This window comes from Vulpes lagopus, chromosome X, assembly GCF_018345385.1.
Source record: "Vulpes lagopus strain Blue_001 chromosome X, ASM1834538v1, whole genome shotgun sequence".
NCBI lineage: Eukaryota > Metazoa > Chordata > Mammalia > Carnivora > Canidae > Vulpes > Vulpes lagopus.
The window spans coordinates 75,083,844-75,105,608 of record NC_054848.1 but is presented as its reverse complement, the minus strand read 5'-3'; the positions used below and the strand labels follow the sequence as shown (position 1 = coordinate 75,105,608).

At 45.1% G+C, this 21,765-nt stretch overlaps 1 protein-coding gene across 3 annotated transcripts in view; it reads right to left on the bottom strand.

Annotated features, from left to right (window-relative positions):
- DRP2 (dystrophin related protein 2) overlaps positions 1 to 21,765 on the bottom strand; it is a 45,464-nt gene that overhangs the window by 15,737 nt on the left and 7,962 nt on the right. Inside the window, exons 2-13 of one of the 3 annotated variants that reach the window (XM_041742318.1) lie at positions 17,940 to 18,116; positions 13,739 to 13,923; positions 11,707 to 11,863; positions 9,774 to 9,894; positions 7,727 to 7,995; positions 6,989 to 7,135; positions 6,428 to 6,506; positions 4,233 to 4,293; positions 3,861 to 3,922; positions 2,732 to 2,806; positions 1,298 to 1,499; positions 990 to 1,075 (exon numbers count right to left, since the gene is read on the bottom strand). In XM_041742318.1, the coding sequence (XP_041598252.1) occupies positions 990 to 1,075; positions 1,298 to 1,499; positions 2,732 to 2,806; positions 3,861 to 3,922; positions 4,233 to 4,293; positions 6,428 to 6,506; positions 6,989 to 7,135; positions 7,727 to 7,995; positions 9,774 to 9,894; positions 11,707 to 11,863; positions 13,739 to 13,923; positions 17,940 to 18,056 (1,561 nt within the window). In that variant the 5' untranslated portion in view covers positions 18,057 to 18,116. Of the gene's footprint in view, positions 1 to 989; positions 1,076 to 1,297; positions 1,500 to 2,731; positions 2,807 to 3,860; positions 3,923 to 4,232; positions 4,294 to 6,427; positions 6,507 to 6,988; positions 7,136 to 7,726; positions 7,996 to 9,773; positions 9,895 to 11,706; positions 11,864 to 13,738; positions 13,924 to 15,082; positions 15,163 to 17,939; positions 18,117 to 21,765 lie in introns of those variants that run through there. The other 2 variants (XM_041742319.1, XM_041742321.1) reach the window with 2 other exon arrangements.

Sequence of the window (21,765 nt, the reverse complement as noted above, 5' to 3'; positions counted from 1 at the left end):
CCTCCCTCCTATCCCGACCCTAGAGAAGCTCCTTCCAAGATTTTTATCTTGTCTCGTGCCATCACCTATGGCTTAGAAAATACTCAGAAAGCAGACAGCCTGCGTTTTAGTTCTGGATCTGTTACTGACTAGCATGTAGGAGCTTGGGGAAATCATGAACCTCTCTATGCTGCAGTTTCCTTACTTGTAAACTGAGGAAAAATAATCACTGTCTGGTCTTTCTCAAAGGAATGTGGGGAGAAATCAATAATAGTGTTGCAATGAACATGCTTTGCTCTGTCTCCTTCCCTGTAAAGCTTTCCCAGACCACTGTCATCCCTCTTCTGTGATCTGCTATAGCACATATCCTTTGCCCTTCAGATTATTCTAATTAGCACTTTCAAAAATGCTTCCTATGTATTTCTGTCTCCTCCTCTGGACTCTCAACAGCTTGAGGCAGGGACCATATCTGATCGAACCTTGTACTTGCCACACTTAGCACAGAATAGTACAAAATGCTGTACAGAAGATGGAGGATGGAGGGAAAAGCAAAGGCACTATAAACCAGAGAGGTTAAATATGACAGAAGGACATCCTATTCACCTCCCAATAATAACCCCAATAGGGATTAATAATTGTGCCCTGCCTGTGTAATCACATGGGAAGTCTCTAGTAGAATGTGTGACATGGCTTGAGCTTCCAACGGGGAGAGGGCTAATAAGCCTGATAGGCCACAGGATACCAGCTCAGACCTTGGTCAATTAATCACATTGGATCAGAAGAAGCCAACCCCCTTGGAGTGACACTAGAAAGAGTAACAGGCCTTAGATCCATCTTAGCTTTGGGCTGTTGTAGGTTCGTTGCAATAGCCTGGACCACTATTATAATGTAGCCTGAGTAGTGCTCTGCTGAGTCATTAAGACGTGCCTTCTGCTTATTTCCACCCTTTCTCCTCCCACAACACCTCTCCCTATGCCCAACTCCACTCCAGACTTTGGAGCTGTACTCACACTGCAATTTTTCTTTTACTTCTGTGCCACACAGGCATGCAATGCCGGTCTTAAAAGACAGTGCCCGCATCTTTCCACTGCGACCACTAGGTTTAAGAGAAGAGACTGAGAACACGAATACATGTAAAGAGTTAACATCTTGGCATTAATTTCCCTCACAGAGTTGATCCCAGCAGGGCTCTGTGCCAACCAGGCCCCGAGCTGAGCTAAGTCCAAGTCCACCGTGGAAGCAACCTCTTCCCACCATGCCCACTTCAAATGTCCCACTGGATTTCATCATGGAGGCTTCCAGGGATACAAGCCCTTACCTATCAAAAACATTGAGGAGCCAGTTGAGGCTCATGTCCACACAGAGTGGCACATTGACCAAGATGCCTCTTTCCTCCTCCAGCCGTTCATATAAGGCAGTCAGGCAGTGAATGATCTCCACCACGTCCATCACATGTTCACTGGCCTGCAGATCATGCTCATTGAAGATCTCTAGGGCTGTGGTTAAAGTTACCAGGTCCACTGGGAAGGGAAAGAGACAGGGGAAAGTACAGCCAAAAACAGAACTCCTAAGGCTAGACAAGGAGATAGCACACCAGCATCACCAAGTTTGACTCAGTCTCCAGACCAATCATTTGTAAGTATGATACAAGATTGCATTTCATCAAAACTCTCATCCCAAAGAAGGGGATGGTAGTGAAAGGCCTCCTAAATTAACCCAAAATGTGTATATACTCATTTGTTCTTTGACATCAGCTTCAAGAAGATGGTAGGATGTGAGTAAATTCACCTCCTTTATTGTATTAGCTCCTAAAGGGTCAAATCCTATTTTAAGTCTCTCTGGCTTTACACACATTTCAATAGCAAATAGGTTTGTCCATGAACCTTGTTCTGAGAATCTAGATACCAGTTATGAAGACTCAGGTATGCCTGGGTAAATGTGATATACATCAGGAGGACTTTCTCATTTACTGTCAATGCTGGAATCTGCCTGGCCAGACATGCCTGGGCTGGGAAGGTTGAATGGACAGTGTCCCTGAGAAAGGTCAGAGAGCACATTTTATTTACATCCACATTGTCCCCTAACCACTGGCACTTGATTCAATAGTTCTGCTGTGTTCAATAACCCTAAGATGGCAAAAGAACACAAGCCCCTGATGGCTCCAAACCTTGGGTTGAGATAACTTCTGCCACAAAACAGTTGCTTGGTTATCTATGCTGGGCAGGGAAGGGACAAGTAGGAGGATAATTATGGGTTACTTTGGAAACAAGTCTGGGGTTTGGGGACAATAGAAGGTGCCTAGAAAGAACAGGTATCCAGAGTCAGCATATCCCAGCCTTCGGAAAGTTCCCACTAAGCCAATCAACAACAAGTGGGTTTTTTTTGTTTTTTGTTTTTTCTAGAGAATATCATTTAATACACTTGAGACACCATCCATATAAAGTTAGCGTTACTTTAAAAAATAAGAACCATAATATAAACCAGTAAAAAATGGGCCTGACTGGGCTTTGGGCAACCCCTGGGAGAGGGTCCTTGAGGTTGCCTGTCCCCTCCCCCACTAGGCAGGCCCCCCACCGCGTGGGGTAGGGTGGCCTCCTCAAAGCCAGCCCCAGAAGGCAGAACACTGACTCCAAGGGAGGGCCAGGACAGACAGAGGGGACAGCTGAGGTGGGATAAAAGTGGAAAACAGCCAACAGATGAGGAAGAGTGGGAGTGGGGTGGAGGCCACAGGGAAGTGAGATGGGAAGCTTACAACGCAGTGCCTTCTGGACCCGGCGTAGCTTCATGGCAGTGCGGTAAGCTGAGAACTTAATGTTGTTCAGATCAGCTGCAAAGATTAAAAAGAGATATACTCCGATCAGGGAAATGCAAATTAACACCACAACAAAATACCATATTACACCCACCAGATTGGCAAAAAACAAAAGTCTGACAATAGCAGGTGTCTGAAAAGATCTGGATAAATGAGGAAGGCTGGTGGAAGAGTAAACTGATACAATCAGTTGAATGTAACAAGTTGGCAGAAAACAATTTGGCATCACCTGGTAAAACCAAACATTCCCATATCCTACAACCCAGCTAGATATGGATCCTAAAGCTATGCTTTTCAAGCATTTATTGACCAAGACGCATAGTAAGAAATTCATTTGACATCTGGGTCCAATATGTACACGCAGTTGTGCATGTATAAATAACTGAATCAAGCACTTCAGGAAACACCTTGCTAGATTTGATAAAGTAAAAACATGACAAATTAACGTCAAATATGACTCTTGCTCAGGATCTGTTGCACTTTCAAATTTCCTAGTGTATTCACAAGGCACTGAAACAATGTTAGACCCAGAGACTTAAAAACATGCACACGTGTACCAGAACACATGTACCAGAGCTCCTTAGCAGCACTGTCTTTATTAGTTCCAAGTTATAAACAACCCAAATGTCTATCAACAGTAGACTGGGTGAAGAAACTATGGTATATATAAAGGAATGCTCTGTAATAGGGAAAATGAATGAACTATATTCACATGCAGCAGCATGGATAATATTTGCAACCTAATGGTGAATCTCTCTTAGTAGTCAAAAGTAAAGCACCTGAAAGTCACAATAATCATAGCCTGGACAGCGTCTTTCAAAGCAGAAAAGCATCTCTAAGCATCACATCTCTAAGCATCATTACGTAATGTGATAGTAAAATGGTTCAAGAGGAATGCAGAGCCTCCAGTTGAGGGAGGTGCAGAGGGGAAAGGAAGGAAGGCTGCTGGAGAAATGAGAAGGCACTCACTTCTACCCCGCCAGCTTGTTGAATGGAATTCCCTTCTGTTCTTATAGGAAAAAGGCAGCCAGATAGATCTCCAGCCTATACAGGAACCCCGAATTCTTACCCAGTGTTTGGTATAACTCAGTCATCTTGGGATGGTCCCAGCAAGTGGTCTGAGCCTGGTGGCTACAAACAAAAGCATCAATAATACCAGGGTCCATGCTGTCCCCACACACACTTCCCCCCACACATCTGTGCATCCCTCAGTGAGAGGTTGAACACAAGGAACTGCAGGATCTGAGGGTGAAGCATGAAGATCCCAAAGCACAAGCGTTCACCTTTACCCAGGTAGCATCTTGAGCTCTTGAGATGAGTAGGACATACTGGACTGGATGGGGGAATCCCAATAGATGAGTGACAGGGACAGGGAGAAAGAAAGGCAAGGGAGGGTGGTGGGCAGGTGAATGACCCACTTCTAATTCAGATGGTCACTCACTTGATGTAGTAGGGAACTTTATTGGGTGAAATTGCTCTTTCCCAGGGAACTTGCACAGAGGCTGGTAAAGGAGAAGAGAAAGAGAAAAGAATTGGCCACTTAAGCTCTTTAGGCCCCTGGCAACTCCCCCGCTCTATCTTCTCTATCTTCCTAAATAGGAGGTCAAGCCCAAAAGGGAATGCCTGCTTTACTGAAGGTGAGGCAAAAACTAATGAACGCACTTCTCTCTCTGAACTTATTTAGGGCAAGGGAAGAAATTGTCACTGATACCCTCATGTTTCAGAGATGTGGCAAGGGCATGAGCAGGAATACCTGGCCTCAGCCACACTGACCATCTTTTCTCTGAGCAGGCTGCCATCTCTGCCCATTCAGCTGCAGGTAGCTCCAGTGCTGCCGTGGATATGAAGTGGACCCTACTTTCCTCATGGAGCTCAAAGCCTTTCCCCTGGGAAGGTTAAGCCTCTCAGTCCTATGGGACAATTGGGAATGGTATCGCTTAATTCTCTCTGGTGAGGAATTACGGAAGAGGATGCCCTTCTCTGCTCCATGTCTTTATCTTTCAGATATTCCAGGAGAGGCTTAGTTACCTGGTCAACCACCACACTGCAATTTCCCTGAGTATAAGAGCCCACTGTAGGTATAGCTGCACATCAGTTATTATAATAGCATTAGTTCTAACTGCCAGTAATATTTATTGAGTTCCTGGGGCGCCTGAGTGGCTCGGCAGTTAGCATCTGCCTTCGGCTCAGGTTGTGATCCCAGGGTCCTGGGATTGTGTCCCACATCAGGCTCCCCAAAGGGAGCCTGCTTCTCCCTCTGCTTGTGTCTCTGTCTCTCTCTCTGTCTCTCTCTCTGTGTGTCTCTCATAAACAAATAAAATCTTTTTTAAAAATTTTATTGAATTCCTGCTATGAGCCAGATACCTCGCTAAGTGCTCTGTGTACATAACTAATTTTCATATCCGTATATTCTCACCATTGCCACTGCTACCACCCAGACCTGGGTCACCATAATGCCTCATTATGGTGGAATAATGCCTGGATTATTACACTATGCTTCCTAACAGATCTTCCTGCTCCCAATCTTGCCCCTCAACACCTGACTGTGTCAGATCATGTCAGCTTCCTGCTCAAACCCTTCCAAAGGCTCTCCATTCCATTCAGAGGAAAGTCCCAAGTTCTAACCATACCCTACAAGATCCTCAGGGCTCTGGTCTCCTGCTACCCTTCTGCCCTCCCACTATCTCCTCTCTTTATTACCTCTACACCAGCCTCCTTCCTGTTCCTCAGACATGCCCCTGCCTTGAGGTCCTAGAAGTTGCTGTTCCCTCCACCTGGTGTGCTCTTCCCTCAGACATCCACATGGCTCATTCCCTCATTTCCTTGAGGTCTCTACTCAGTTGCCACACTCCTGGTGAGGTCTTTCCTGACTGTGCCATTCAAAATTGCAAGACCTCCCTCATCAAGTCCACACCACATTTTCAATGTCTTCCCTGCTTTACTTTTTCCCCACAGCACTTGTTGCCAGTTTGCTTTAGACATATATATTTTTTAAGATTTTATTTATTTATTTATGAGAGACACACAGAGAGAGGTAGAGACATAGGCAGAGGGAGAAGCAGGCTCCCTGAGGGGAGCCCGATGCAGGACTCAATCCAAGGATCCTGGGATCACGACCTGAGCCAAAGGCAGACACTCAACCTCTGAGCCACTCAGGCGCCCCACCTTAGACATATTTTACTTGTTTATGTTCTGGCCTCTCTGACTAGTGTATAAGCTCTGTAAGTCTAAAGACTTGTCTGTTTTGTTCACTGATGTAACTCCGGTGCCTGAAACACTACCTGGCCCACATTAGGTCTTCAATAAATGTTGAAAAAATGAAGTTAACTCCTATGACCCTATGAGTTAGGTCATATTTTCCCCTCTTTTTACATATGGGATAACTGATGTGCAGAAAGGTTGAGCTATTTTTTTTCAAGCTTGCATGGCTATCAAGTCAAGGAGCAGTAGTTCAGACCCTGGCCTCTCTGACTGGAGAGTCTGTCGTTTCAACCACTGTACTACATGGCTTTATCCTGTGTGCTTCGCAGATGCCAAGATACACTGGGATCCTCCCAGGCCCCCAAGGCACAAGAGTAGACTCTCTTGGAAGGTATCTGAGGTTCTGCTAAGTGAAGTCTAGTCTGTCTCACGTACAGGAGAGGAAGTGCTGTGACCCAGGCCCGAAGTCTCGGTGGGCATCCTGGAGCTGCTTAAGCCTCTCGCCAATTGACACCTACAGCAAGAGGCAGAAAGTCGGTGAATTCATTCTAGATATTTAGTGCAGGATTTCCAGGCACCTCTGGAAATCTTCGTGAAGGCCCTCCCAGGCTAGCTCCTTTCTGGTTTTAGCTCTTCCCCCCATCCCTGTCGCCCACCTCAGCCCATCCACATCACTCCCAAGGGTCAGAGAAAAGCATTCTTACTGCCAGGCCACAGTCACTGCCCCCATCCACCCTAAATGCCTACACCCTAGGCCCCTCTCAGATCCTCATTTCAAGTACTCCTTGCAGCCTGGAGGTTGAGAAGCCTGTTCCCTGGCCCTAAATGCTCTACTACTCTTTTCCTGTGGAGGTCCCACTTTAATGCCTCTCTGCTTTCTGCTGGCCTGAAGAAGATTCTCCCAAACATGGTTCTATCAGAGCTCTTTTTTTTTTTCCTTTTCTTTTTTTTTAATCAGAGCTCTTCTTGATGGCTCACTCCAGGCTTCTCTTCTACCTGTAGCTGTTTCCACCGGATATTGATCTGCTCCAGGGCCCGGGAATTCTCCATTGACAAGTGTACATCAGAAATGGCAAGTTGGTGAGCCAGGTCATTCACCAATTTCACTCCATCTTTCATGGGGGAGAATTCTTCTTTGAATAGCTACAGAACCAGAACCCAAGTCCCACAGCAAACAGAGAATGGGAAAGAGGAACTGTTAGTCATTCACCTCAACCCCTCCCTCTTCACTCAAAGGTTTTTGTTTAAACAGCATGACCCAGGTACTTGCTATGATGCCATCTGGACTCAGGTGTGGGTGGCCACTGTCCTTACTCTCTTCCTTTTCTGCTCTCAGAAAACACCAGGGAGGGATGCCTGGGTGGCTCAGTAGTTGAGCATCTGCCTTTGGCTCAGGTCGTGATCCCAAGATCCCGGGATAGTGTCCCACACTGGGATTCCTGTGTGGAGCCTGCTTCCCCGCCCTGCCCCCCGCCTATGTTTCTGCCTCTCTCTGTGTGTGTCTCTCATGAATAAATAAATTTAAAATAATAATAATAAAAGAAAACACTAGGGAAAGAGAAGACAGTAGAAGGGCAGAGGAGACTCCAGCTAAACCAGCCCCCCAAACCATCACATAAACTGGGAAAGGCTCATTTGTAGTCTGGGCCAACAATGAAGTTTCAGTAGCGGGGACTGGGAGGAGGGTCAGGTCTCAGGGTGGACCATAGCCAGGTTAGGTAGGGGCCTGTATACCTTAAGAGCCTGGATGTGTTCAGGGAGTGAATCAATGAAGAGATCCCCAATGGGCTCCCATGTGGCTCGGACTCCCTCGGCCTGTGTCAGAGTATTGCTTAATTCCTCCATTGCCCCTTGAATCTCCAACAGCTGCTCTAGAGTGTGCTCAATGTGGCGGTGCTGGTCCACACAGCGGGCTGTCAGCTTCTCCCATAGTTCACTGGCCACTGTTGCCTGCTTCCACACAAAGCGGCTAAGGTTCTGGATCCGCTGTCTGGGAGAGGTATCTGTAAGAGCAAGCAGGAAGCCAGGTCAGGCCAACCCGGCAGGGACAGGCCAGGGAAGGAGGGACCAAGACAGACCTTTGTAAAATGTGTGCATGTGTGTTCAGCTCTATGTGCTTTATCACACATGTGGATTTGTGCGTCCCCCCACCACAGTCAGGAGACCATGTTGTTACTTTCCCCTACTATGAGGATTTCCTCATATTCTTTTTTTTTTTTATTTCCTCATATTCTTAAAAAATGGACAAGGTAAAGAGTGAGTAAAATATTTGAAGAGGTGCAGTGAGGCAAGTCATTAAGAGTCCTATTTACATGACTCAAGAATGCTATTTTTGCATTAGTGTCTGCTGCCACTTCCATCCAAGGAAGGGAGGCATTTTTTTGCCCAGGAGAGTTTAGCATAACTTACCCAAGCTTTTCCACCTAGGCTTCTAAATTGTAGGTTTCTTCTTCCTCCCTTAGCTCTCCCCTCAGAAGTAGATTCAGACCCCCCACAACTCCAGGCTAATTGGAATTGCCCTGCTTTCTTTTGAGTTTGTCCTATGTGCGGCCCACTTGGCAGTAAATTGACTACTAGCTTCCTACCGAGGAGCTGGAAGTAAACTGAGAGATTCAACAGCTTTACAAAAGGCTCAATTAACAAAGAGTCCTTAGGGGCAGACCGGGTGGCTCAGTGGTTTAGCACTGCCTTTAGCCCAGGGTGTGATTCTAGGGACCCAGAATCCAGTCCCATGTTGGGCTTCCTGCATGGAGCCTGCTTCTCCCTCTGCCTGTGTCTCTGCGTCTCTCTCTCTCATAAATAAATAAATAAATAAATAAATAAATAAATAAATAAAATCTTTAAAAAAATAAAACAAAGAGTCTTTCCAGAGGATTCATAGCCAGTCTTGAAAGGTTGAGGACTCTTACTGAAGAAGAGAGCTCACTGGGCTACTACTTAGACCTAATCACCATGAATCCCACCCTGCTACCTTACTAGTGGCCAACTCTACTGAGGGAAGGGACTAGAAGTCACCAGGGTCAGTAGCAAAGATACACAGTAAATTTTCTCCTGAAATGTCATCACCTAGCTTTTTAGATTGTAAAATGATTTTTTTTAATTTTCTGGTTGATTAGTGCATCACTGCATGTCTCTCTATGTTGGAATAAAGCAGTATGTTTTTTGTTTTTGTTTTTTAATATTTTATTTAAATTCAATTGCCAACATATAGTATAATACCCAGTGCTCATCCCATCAAGTGCCCTCCTCAGTGCCCGTCACCCAGTTACCCCATCCCCCCACCCTCCTCCCCTTCTGCAACCCTTTGTTTCCCAGAGTTAGGAGTCTCTCATGGTTTGTCTCCCTCTCTAATTCTTCCCCCACGCAGTTTCTTTCCTTTCCCTTATAGTCCCTTTCACTATATCGTATATTCCACATATGAGTGAAACCATATGGATTGTTTTTCTCCAATTGAAAGGACATACTACTACTTTTATTTACTGAGTCAGCTCAATGCATTTGAGTCTTTTGTTTTTTTCCTTTTTTATGTCTCATTAGAAGGCCACACGTGATGCTCCACAGAGCCACATAGAGCTTTGGGCCACATGTTTGTCTCCCTTGCTCCAGGTTCTGGTTCTCTTTGCTTTTTCTTGCAATGTGAATCTTGCTCCCTCCCAGCTTTGGACTCCTAAGAGAAAATTATCCTCCCAGATAACAGCTAAGAAAATGAGTTGGAGGAAGGCAGGAAGGTGTTTAGCAGTTCATTGTTAAGAAGAAGACAAAAAAGAGGAAGACCACCTACCTTTGCTCTCAGAACGAGGTTCCTCTAATTCCTCAAATGGGTGCTGGGACAGGAAGGCCTGAGCTGACTCCAGCACAGAGTAGATATAGGGGCCCCGAGACTTGACATCTTCCATAAAGGCCTATGAAGTGTAGCAACACAGTCAACAGGGAAGTAAAATCTTTCAATTGCCTTAAATTCCATTCTGCAATTGACAACCTTTCTTTTCTTCCATGCAATTTGATCCTTTAGCATTATCATGTATCTTTGGGCTACCCAGACATAAAGAGGTGCAGTCCTCCCTATGAGCAGAAGAATGACTCTGACACTGGGAAGTCTATTTAGTATGAAATGGGTCTGTATATGCCACAAGGTAGAGAGAAATGTGGAGATTTACGGTTGGGAATCTTGGTTCTCTGGAAGACCCAGAAAGTCCCCTGTAAGAGGCTTAGAGAAATCAAAACCAGATAGACAGGATTAATAGCATAATTTTACTCAAATTTTTTGTTGATATGCAGAGAAGAGTACACAAATCAAATATATACAGCTCAATGAATTTCCATTAGTGATTCTATATCTGTAATTAGCACTAAGATCAAGAAACAGAATTCCACCAGCATCCCAGAAGGCACACTCAGTGGTCCCTTCTGGTCATTATCTCATCCTTCCCCCTTAGGTAACCACTATCCTGACTTGTAATACCACTGATTAGTTTTGCCCATCTTGAACCTTATATAAATGGTATCATACAGTATGTACTTTTTTTTTTTTTGTATCTGGCTTTTTTTTCACTAAACATACTGTTTTTAAGAGTCATCTGGGCTGTGACATGTAGCTGTAGTTTATTTTCTTGTGTACTGTATTCCATTCTGTATCCACCTTTTAAATTGAAATATAATTGACATATAAGATTGTATAAATTTAAGGTATATAACATGTTGATTTGATACATTTATATTGCAATATGATTGCCATTGTCACCTTAGGTACACCTCTGCTATGTCACACAATTATTTCTTCTAGTACATACTGTATTCATTTTTAAGAAATATCTGGGGGTGGAAGCCTGGGTGGCTCAGTCAGTTAAGCTTCTGCCTTTGGCTCTGGTTGTGATGGATCGAATCCTGCATTGGGCTCCCTGCTCAGCATGGAGGGAGTCTGCTTTTCCTTCTCCCCTCTGCCTCTCCCCCCTGCTTGTTCTCTCTCTTTCTCCCTCAATTGGATGGATAAAATCTTTAAAAAAAAAGGAATATATGGGGGCTTCTGGGTGGCTTGGTTGGTTAACCATCTACCTTCCACTCAGGTCATTATTTTGGCCCTGCATCAGGCTCCTTGCTCAGTAGGGAGTCTGCTTCTCCCTGTCCCTGCCTCCTACTTGTGCTTTCTCTCTCTTTCTCTCTCTCTCTCAAATAAATAAAATCTTTAAAAAAAGAAATATCTGTTGTTAGTTTCTGATTATAAAAGGTAATATATGTCACAGAAATCTTAGAAATCTCAGAAAAGCATGAAGAAGACAACTAAAAAGAACTCTAATTTCATTACCTAGAGTTAACCATTGTGAACTTTTTGGTATAGTTCCTTCTTATGTTTTTGTATGTGTGTATACATGCACACACATCTACATAGATTATGGTACAACTGAGGTCCACCTGCGTAAGCTTTGTAGCCTATGTTTTTTCCACTTAACAGTATATTATGTTCATTTTCCCATGTCCCCACTGAAAATCAGGGCAGGATTTTAAGGGAAGCCAATTTCTGATGAAAGGGCAAAAGAGAAAAGGTTTGACTGACTCTGGTGGAGTGTTATACAAAAAAAACCAGTGAAACTGTATCCAGCCTCCTGTTACTTCAGGTGTCTAAGCAGAGGCTAAGTGCCCATCTGTCAGAATACTGCAAAAAAGATCCCTTCCCAGCTAAGAGGTTACACACCACAGCCCCCATAATTCAAACCTACTGCATGTGTCTCCTTCTCCTGTTGTACCAGGACCACATCCCCTTGCAAGGGCAGCTGAGCTGACAGTTCCTCATCCTTTTGGCTGAGCCAGTCAATAATCTCTTGCAGAGGGAGCTGAAGCTTTCCACTATGGTCTGAGAAGGCTTCTAGGCGAGCGCTGCACACAATGCATAAGACCAGTGATTTTCAATCTTTTTTTTTTAAGTGGCAAAATGTTTTTCCCCAAATATTTATGTGGAACTTTAATACATGAAACAGATTCAAGAGGAGCTGCTCTGGTTGAAGTAGGAGGAGGCCCAGAGCCCTCCCTCTAACCCACCCACCGAGGCTTCCAAGGTACCTTCACATGGAGTGCAGTACTAAAACCAATGAGTGAGTACACGGGTGGGGAGTGTCAGTGTGCACACTGTTTATTCAGTTGCATGCCCAGCATCAGGCCAGGAAAGGGGAGGATCTGAGCAAGGGCATTAGGGGTGACAGCCGTCAGGTTGCCCTCTTGCCCTGGAGGAACTCCAATCATGCCGAACTACTCATCAACGAAGCTTCTCAGAGCTGCCCTCTGAGCAGGAAAGGATACAGTAAGTAGAAAGGGTAAGCCAGGTGAATGAAAGTGGGCACTCACATGTGTGAGGACACATAGAAGTATATGCAACCCAAGGGTCTCAAAGGATGACAGCACTGCAGGCTAAAGATTTGACATATGGATGGAGAAAAATGCGCATACTATAATCACCTCTGTATGCCTCCCTCCACAAATGAAACATGAACTGAGGACCAAGTAAGTGGTAGCAAGCTGGAGGCCAGCCTAGCTATAGACATCAAGCCCATTTCCCTTCGCTGACAATAATAACTCTTCGTTGCCTCCCTACCACTGGGGCTAAGCCCTGACCTAAATTATTGCTTCCAGTAATTCTCAGAGCAGCAATCGTATGAGGTAGGTACTACTATTGCCTAGGGAGGTTAAGTAATCTGCCCAAGGTCACAAAGTGAAATCACTGGTCGAGTTAGGATTTGAACTCAGGGTGATTTACTCCAGAGCCTGCATTCTTTTCAACTTCTCTATGCCACCTCATTCCAGGCAAAGCATACCAAAAGGCAGGCATTTGGGCTTTGATAATAGGGATTGGAGAGGAAAAATATGGGGGTAGGTTACATAGAGGGGTAGGGAGAAGAGGGACAATTGATACCAGAATTGCCTTCATGCTCTTACTGATTTGCCCTTAGCCTGAGGAGGAATAGGTGTGCTGATAACCAATGGATGAGAGTAGAAGACATAAAAGGACAGGAAAGAGAGCAGATAAGATCTACTGAGATGGAGACAGAGGACAATTATGAGAGGAAGAGGAGGAGGGAGCAATCGTATCCTTCATTTATACATCAGTGCTTTTAGGTTCAGAAAGCATTTTCATATCTTATAACAATCCTCACAACAACATTGTGAGGGAGTTAGGACAGTTTCTTCACTCTTTTTTTTTTTTATGGTTTAAAAAAACAAGTGAAATCCAGATAACTCAAGCCACATATCCAAGGTGACACAACTACTTAAAACTGAGGCTCAATGGTCTCATTCTTTTGGGGAATATAAAATAGTGAAAGGAAATAAAGGGGAAAGGAGAAATAATGAGTGGGAAATATCAGAAAGGGAGACAGAACATGAGAGACTCCTAACTCTGGGAAATGAACTAGGGGTGGTGGAAGGGGAGGTGGGCAGGGGGTGGGGGTGACTGGGTGATGGGCACTGAGGGGGGCACTTGATGGGATGAGCACTGGGTGTTATTCTATATGTTGGCAAATTGAACACCAATAAAAAATAAATTTATTTAAATAAAAAACTGAGGCTCAAATCCAAGTCTCCCAAATTCTGACTCAGGGTCCTTTCCAAAGTCCAGAGAAGGAAAAGGAGAAGTGGATGATGAGGCTGATGAGAGGGTGACACACAGGCTGAGAGAATGACAAGTCGCAGCAGCAAAAGGAGCCCCACATTGTCCCAGCCAATTGCCTAAGACCCCTGTTTCTAGGGGCCAGGCCTTACCGGAGGTTGTGAGACTTCTTTTTGATTTCATTCCAACACAGATTCATGGCTGGTGGTTCTAGGGGTCCAGCGGCACCAACTGACCCGTTGAAGAGCTTTGGGCTTAGGCAGGAAACCCCAGCACCATCCTGAGGAGGCGCAGGGGCAGTAGCAGCAGCTCTAACCTGGACAGAAACACAGATATCCTGTGATCCCCAGAGTGTGCCACACTCTGCTCTGCACCAAGCCAAGAATGGGACAAATGTGAACAAGGGGAGAGAAGGGCTTGTCCCAGGGTGTGTTGGGGGGTGGTGCAGGGGACGAGTGAGATAAAGGAAGACTTCATGGCTCTGTTCACTGCAAGGTCCTCTCTTGGTACAGGTCAGTCACTTTTAACCGCTAACTACTATCATTATTACTCTTACTACTGTAAATTCTGCCAAGACTACTTACTGCCCAGATGGGATTCTGGGAGTAGAGTATTTGCTTTAGATAAAGATCTGCTCAGAATTACCCAAACACTGGCAACCACAGCCTTCAAGGTAAGCTGTAGGCTCACATTTCAGTGTCCCACAGTTTACCCAACCTTCTAGAAAAGAAAGCTGAGGGACTTCCTCAAAGATTCAGGGAGAGAGAGTAGACCAGCCAGAGAGACCTAACAGTAATAGATGCCCTACTTCCCAAATGAATCTAGGCTTTGGTGTTCTCACTCCCTCTTCCCCCACCTGCATTTTCTACCAATCAGGAAGCCTAGAAATAGTCCTAAAGGCCACTGTTCATATTCCAGGGGTTGAGAAAGAGCTAAAGCCACATTTTTGATCCTGATCTCCAAACGACTCTGACCAGAGTCAGCTGCCGAGAGGACCAGCCTTAGAGCCTGCCAGAGGCTCACCTTGAGCACTCAAGTTCAGAGCCCATCATTTGTTCACCCTAAAGGGTATTACAAGGCTTGGGGAGAATGAGGGTTGTGCCAAATAGCCCTTAAGAAGTTCCCTACCTCTAGCACAATGCCGGGACTGCCCAGCCAGGGGCAGAAGGGGTCAGAGGGAAGGAGAGTTTGAAGGAGGAAACCTCAGCCCATGCTGCTCAATCCCAGCCTGGGGAAACCCACCTGCCTGTCTGTCTACTTGTTTGCCTTTTGTAGAAAGAACATGGTTTTGGTGGTGGCTGAGACTCCTCTAGTTTCCCTTTCTCCCAAAACCACGTTTCCTTCCCACTTAAGACTCTCCAGGCAATTTAGGAAACCAATCATCCCATTAAAACCACAGCTCACATCCACATACTGAAAGGGAAGTAAGGGAACAACCAAGCTCAGGGGCAAAGTTCTGAATTCAATTACCCTGTGTCCCCAAGAGCTGATCATACCTGTGCTACCTGGGGACTCCACTGTAGGATTAGGCAGCTCCATGATTATCCCTCAGCTCGCATCCAGAATCAGTGCCTGGTGAGCCTCAGGCAGAGTCCTGACAGGCTCTAAGCAGGCTCCCTCAGGGAGGGCCAGCAGAGCTGAGCCAGGTCAGGGGGCGGGAGCTGTCACCCTGTTTGTTTACTGACCCCCCAGGAATCTGGAGGGGGCGGCTATGTCAGGGCTCAGCTGGTGAATCAGAGCTTTGTCCCTGGGGAATTCCAGCTCGCTTCCAGCCTGCCACACCGGGGCCAGGAAGGCCCTCCCAGGCTGCCAAGGATGGCGGGAGTGGGATTGGGCATTCCACGGTGTTGAGAAGGGGCATGCAGAGGGTAGTTTCCCTTGATCTGTTTTCCCTTTCCATGGAAGACCTAAAGGACTCTGCCTCCAGCCCCCCTCAGCCTCCCCTGAGTTGGGAGAAAGGATCAGACCACTTTGGTGACAAACTTCTGGTAAGCTATTTCCCCAAAGCCTGGCAGGAGGCTGGGCTTAGAAATAAGCCTTAGCCTTTAACTAATTGAGTGTGCTCAGAGGCAGTGAGCAATGTGTGTGGCACACCTGGGGATGGAGCCATGGGAAGGCAGGATCAGGAAGTTGGACAGCAGAAAATTCATCTAAGCCCACCGTGAAAACAAGGGGGTGCTTTGCCCTGCCTTGGGGAGACAGAGAGAAATGGAGGGAGAGTCATTATCCATCCCCCCAGACCTCTCACTGCACTCTGAGTCTAGGGGGAAAGAAATTGGTCTGTGGACATCCTCCTGGACCTCCTTAGGGGAGGGAGAGGGCAAAATGGAACCCAGCCGTTCTGTGCAGGGATCCAGTGCCAGCAAGGCTCCTGTCTTCTGCTTGTGCTGCCCTGGGCCACTGGTTTGAGGGGCAGGGCCCCTTCTGGAAGTGGCCACTCTTCCTCCAGCCGACTTGCCTGGAGTAAAGGTTAACATTCCCAAGCTAGGCCCCCACCCCTCAGCACTGAGGGAAAACACTTCATTTTTACCAAAAAGGGTTCTGTTCCCATCCTCGTTTATCTCCCACAGAGTCTTCTGGGCTTTCCACAGTTCCACATTGTTTCCATGCTGAGGCCCACCTACAGGAATAGCTGGAGCAGCTGCCTGACCCTTTCTGGGGGTCTGAGGTGGAGCTATTCTTGGTGGATTGGGGATGGCAGGGGATGGCAGGCCAAGAGGAGGGAGCGGTTCTAGCTCTGGGTCAAAGCTTTGCTTATGGTGGGATGACTGGGCTCAAGCAAGTCTCCCAGAGTCCCCCAGACTGGGAATGCCCCAGAATTAGAAATGGCTCCTTGTGACCCAGCTACAACCAAGTGGTCCTGGTTCTGAGAGAAGTGTTTACAAAGAACTGGGCTCCACCCATATGAGGCTTTCATTCCCTTCAGACTTCTTAGTTTCCCAAATCCCCACTTGGTTCCCTTATTATACACCATCACTCGGACTCCCCTCTTGGTTCCCCCTTATATTCACAAGTGCCCCTAGCAGAGTCAGGTACACACTAGGCAGATGATGAATAACATTTTTTGTTCCCTACCAATGGCCTTCTACTTCTGGCTTTTGTGGCCAAGATGTTTGCTTCTCACCACAATCCCCAGGGGGCTCTCTCCTTATCTCTTGAAACTTTAAGACAAAGTGCCATAGGGAAGAAAGAGAAGAAACTGGACAGTGGTAGAGGAAAGGGGTTAGTCTTCCCATTCTCAATCACCAAATGAAGCCCTCAGGTCTCTGCCTAAGTGGTGAAGGTTGGAGGGGGTGGACAGTGTACAGGGCAAGCGTTTTGGAAGGGCCCAAGCTTCTCAATCCCTTGACCCTATGTAAGTCCCACTCTGGGGAAAGGGTAGGTACACTAAGCTGACCTGGCTTGAGAATATGTTAGAGGCTGCAATTTCTCTCTGGTTAGATGTGGGAAGACCGCTCAGGAAGAGCTGGATGTTATGCCTCCCCAGACTTTTCCCTCATTATTCTCTGCAAAATGGACTCCCCAGCATCCACATTCTTAATCCCTGCTGCTGCTCTCCCTCCCTTCCTGTTCCCTGTATATTCTGCTGCTGTCTGTACCCTCAGCAGTGACTCAGCACCACAGCCCATCTGTGAGATACTAAGAGACACAGTACTTTTTCACATCCTCATGGCCCCTGGACCTCAAAGCATTGTAGGACAAGCCAAAATATGTTTATGTTAAGTCCCCCTTGTCCAGTTAACCTTCTCATGGACCTCCCTCATTGTCAGTAAAGGGGACTACTTTCTCGGGATTACTGTCTCTTGTACATAGTCTGCCCACCTACCAACATACATAAGCAGGGACAGACAACACCACCATTCTATTCTTAGGGAGGAGAGAGGAAAGGAGAGACAGGTGTGAAGCTGGAGGGATTCTTAGTGGGGCTGAGCCAGGAGCTATAAGTCTAAAGACCTGAGAGGAAGAGCCAATGGAAGGAGAACGAATATTCCACAGGTTCAGACTATAAAGTATGCCATAAAGAAGCTAAGGCAAAGGAAGGTCCCACCTTGTCCTAGGTCATACTCCAAAAGGTCACTCTTCTGGGATCTCTCTTAAGAAGTTAACATGGAACTTGTCCCCTTCAGCCACATGGGCCCTACCCACGCCAACACAGTTCCTTGCCCCATGCCCCCTATAAAAGGCTTCATGAGTGACAAGGGATGAGCCAGAAGGAGGTCCCGTGGCCTCCAAAGGGTTTCGTGTATATAGAGTCCCCCAGAATTTTAGGAAGCATGGACACCCACAAGAACACACACAGATCCTGTGTCCACACTTTTTCCACAGGACGTTGTCTTGCTATCAGCCTCTTACCTGAGGCTGGGGGCAAGTGCTTCGGAGGCTGCTGCTGTGATGGAACTGGTCAGCTGCCCGCCATTCATGACATCGTGGGAGGGTGTAAGGGCATCCCTGCATGACCATAGGTTGCATCAGAACCAAGGCTCATGGAGGGTGAGAATGGGCAATGCACCGACTGTTGACCATAAGCACCTGGAAAAGTAACAAGGAGAGGTTAAGAGTCAAGACCTAGAAAAGGCCTATGAACCCAACACTTACTCAAAGGTGCCTTCGCCAATTATGTAAATAAGTAGTCATTGCTTACTGGTCTACCCAGTAGTTTTTCCCAGGCTGCCATCTACCATAAGAGACTTTATTAAATCATAGACCAGGGGATCCCTGGGTGGCGCAGCGGTTTGGCGCCTGCCTTTGGCCCAGGGCGCGATCCTGGAGACCCGGGATCGAATCCCACATCGGGCTCCCGGTGCATGGAGCCTGCTTCTCCCTCTGCCTGTATCTCTGCCTCTCTCTCTCTCTCTGTGACTATCATAAATAAATAAAAATTTAAAAAAAAAAAAATAAATAAATAAATAAATCATAGACCAAAATAGTATTTATTGTTTATCTATTGTGCTTTGTGCTACAGACACAAAGATGATTTGCTGTCTAAAATCTCACAACCTAGACAAGAGGGTGGGGGAGATCAGGGTTGGGGGAGGCAGTCATATAAGCTCAAAACTATAGTAAATGCTTATGTGGCAAGCATAATCTATATGCTTGTCATATAGATTATAATCTCAATCTATAATTGAGATTTGACCAGAAGGCTACGGGAGCACAGACTGGGCAACAACTAAGTTGAGAATGTGCAAAGATTTCAGAGAGACTGCATTTGAGATGGATCTCAAAGGACAAGTAGATGTTTGCCTAGCAGAGAAGGGTGTTCCCAGCAGAGGAACCCACCTATGCAAAAGTGGATGCCACCAAAAAAGGCATAGCATGTTCAGAGCACAGTAAGCTCCATTCAGCTAGAATTTAGGAGGCACAGAGATGAAAAAGACATGGTGCCTGCCCCCGAGGAGTTCCCATATAGAAAGAACAGGCATGGGAAAAATCAAGCCACAACATGCTATTTGTATTAATAATAGAAGTATTTATGGGATGGAGTGAAGGGATAGATGAGTTGAGTTCTACCTGGTCATGTCACGAAAAGCCTCCCTAGAGGAAATACACTTGAGGTGAGCCATGAAAGAGAAATCAAGATTGTCATTAGGTGTGGGAGATAAAACCAAATAATAATTTCAAACAGCACAAAATGAAATGTATGGTGTGACCAGAGTACAAGGCAGGTGTCCTGTAGGAAGCAGTAGACTAGGCTGAAAAATGAGGCTGTGGCCAGATTGGGTCATGCCTTGAATGACAAGCAGAGAATTCTGAGCTTTATCTTGTAGACAATTGGGAGGCACTGAGGATTTTAAGCAGGGGAGTGACTCGACCAGAATTGCATTTTAGAAAGAGCCCTCTGGCTGCTTTTGTGGAGTGATTCTCCCTGGGGAAGAACCTATTGAGAAGCTGTTATAATTGGCAAGCAGTTGCAGTGAGGAGGGAGTAGAGTGCACAGAATGAGATACTTACTGAAGAGGTAAAATACATTGAGCTCAGTGATCAATTGGATGTGAAGGGTGAAGGAGGTGAAGGAGTGAAAAGTTTCTAATTTGGGAGCTGGGTGGAATATGTTGCCAACAGCAAAAGAGGGAAGACAGGAGAAGGAGCAAATTTGGTGTGGTAGGGAGTGAGGGCAGTGTTCCATAATAACCTATGCTTGAGACATATTCAGCTTTAGATGAGCTGCGAAAAGGAAGATATGAATGAAAAAGTTAGGTGCACAAATCAGTGGACAGTTTAGTGAATGTACACAAGTGTAATGAGAATGGGTAACAAAGACAATGCTTGCAAATGCTAAAAGTGCTATCTTTCAGTGTTGGGCAAAGACATGCAAACTGTGATCCAAAGGGCAGGGAGTGAGTACCTGTAACTCCTTATGTTGATGATTAAAGAGCCATCATTTTTATTCTCTATTTCAGTGGTTCTTAACATTTTAGGTATAAGGGCTTAAGATTCTTAAGATTAAAAAAAAGAATCTCACTTCACCCACTCATACCTACAATAGTAGCTGTACTTTTAGTACTTACAGAGTGAGGAAAAAAAAAAACACTCATATATTTAAAGATCTGTGGAGTTCTTGCATCGAGTATTCTTCCTTCCTCCTCAGGGGTCCCTGGTCCAAAATTGGGGACTGTTACAGATCATAGAGATGCAAGAATTTATGGTCTGAAGAACACTTTATTGTACTCAAAGTCTCTAAAGATTACACAGCTACATAGCTCCTCATGCTTGAAGAGATTCTCCAAAGAATGGTTGAAAAGATGGCTCTCTTATCTGACACCAACATAATTAGTAACTCAGATTTAAAAAGTATTACTATAGATGTGTTATAAGCATGAAGGCTACAAAAGACTTGCCATCAGAACTTTTTATATTAACATTTTTATTTTTGAAGATTACACAAGTGTTGTATGTTCTTTATAGAAAAACTGGCAAACACAAAAAATCACAAGGATGAAAATTAAAATAACCTATAATACTACCACCCAGAATATTACTAATAGGTGACAAGCCTTACAGTAGTTTTCTATGAAAAAAATCCATACATATCCACTTGTCATCATATGATATATATCATTTTATATTATGCTTTTTTCATTTGCCATTTATATCATGATCATTTTAGAATGGCACTAACTTTTCCTCTAAAACATGATTTCTAATGGCTGCAAAGGTGATAGAGCACTATGATAGAGCACTATGATAGAGCACTATGATAGGCACAGGCTTTGGTATCATATAGATCTAGAGTCAGATCCACATTATTCATCTTAATAGAAGTGCAGCCTGGGATGAGTTAACCTCTCTGAGCTCAGTATTCTCATCTGCAAAATGGAAATGACAATGATACTGCTTTCGAGAATTATTCTAATTACTAAAATTAATAATGTATTTAAAGAACAGCGCAGTGTCTGGCAATAGTATACTGCTCAATAAATGCTAGCTGTAATCATTGTTGTATACTATTCAATTGAATGGATATACCATAATTTTAACAAGCAGACATAAGTCACACTGCAATGAACAGCCCTGTGCATATTTGTGATTCTTTTGATAATTTCCTAGAAGGGAGAATTCCTAGACCAAAGTTTCAGGCTTGTGATGCACATTTCTAAATCACCATAGAAAAAATAGTTAGATCACTTTATACTAACACCAGCAATGTATGAGAGTGCCAGTTTCCTGGCACACTTGCCAACTGTGAGTATTCTTATTTCTAAAGTATCTTTGCCAATTTTATAAGAGAAGATGGCATCTTGAGTAGTACTCTGTACTTCCTTAATTACTAAAGATGCTTAATCTTTTCCCTACATTGTTAGTGACCAGTTGTATTTCTTCTTTTGTGAGCTACCTCTTTGTCTCTTTTGAGGTTAACCTCTACAGGTTAACTTCCTTCCTTCTTATTTCTCTACTGCCCTGATGTCAGGTTATTACAAAACAAAAATAAAACAAACACAAGAGTCAGAGAATTCAGATCTAATCCCCATGCAGGCAGAGAAGGAATAGACTCCTTCTGGTCCTACCTTGACTATCCTCTGTTGTTTTCAGACTTTGCCACTGACTGTGACATCAAGTCATTTTACCTCTCTAGACCTTGATTTGTTAACCTGTAAGGCATTAATGTTTAAGAGTTGTCAAACATCAAAACACTAGCATTCCTTGTATTTGTAGAGAATGTTTTGTAGCCTGTTGTATT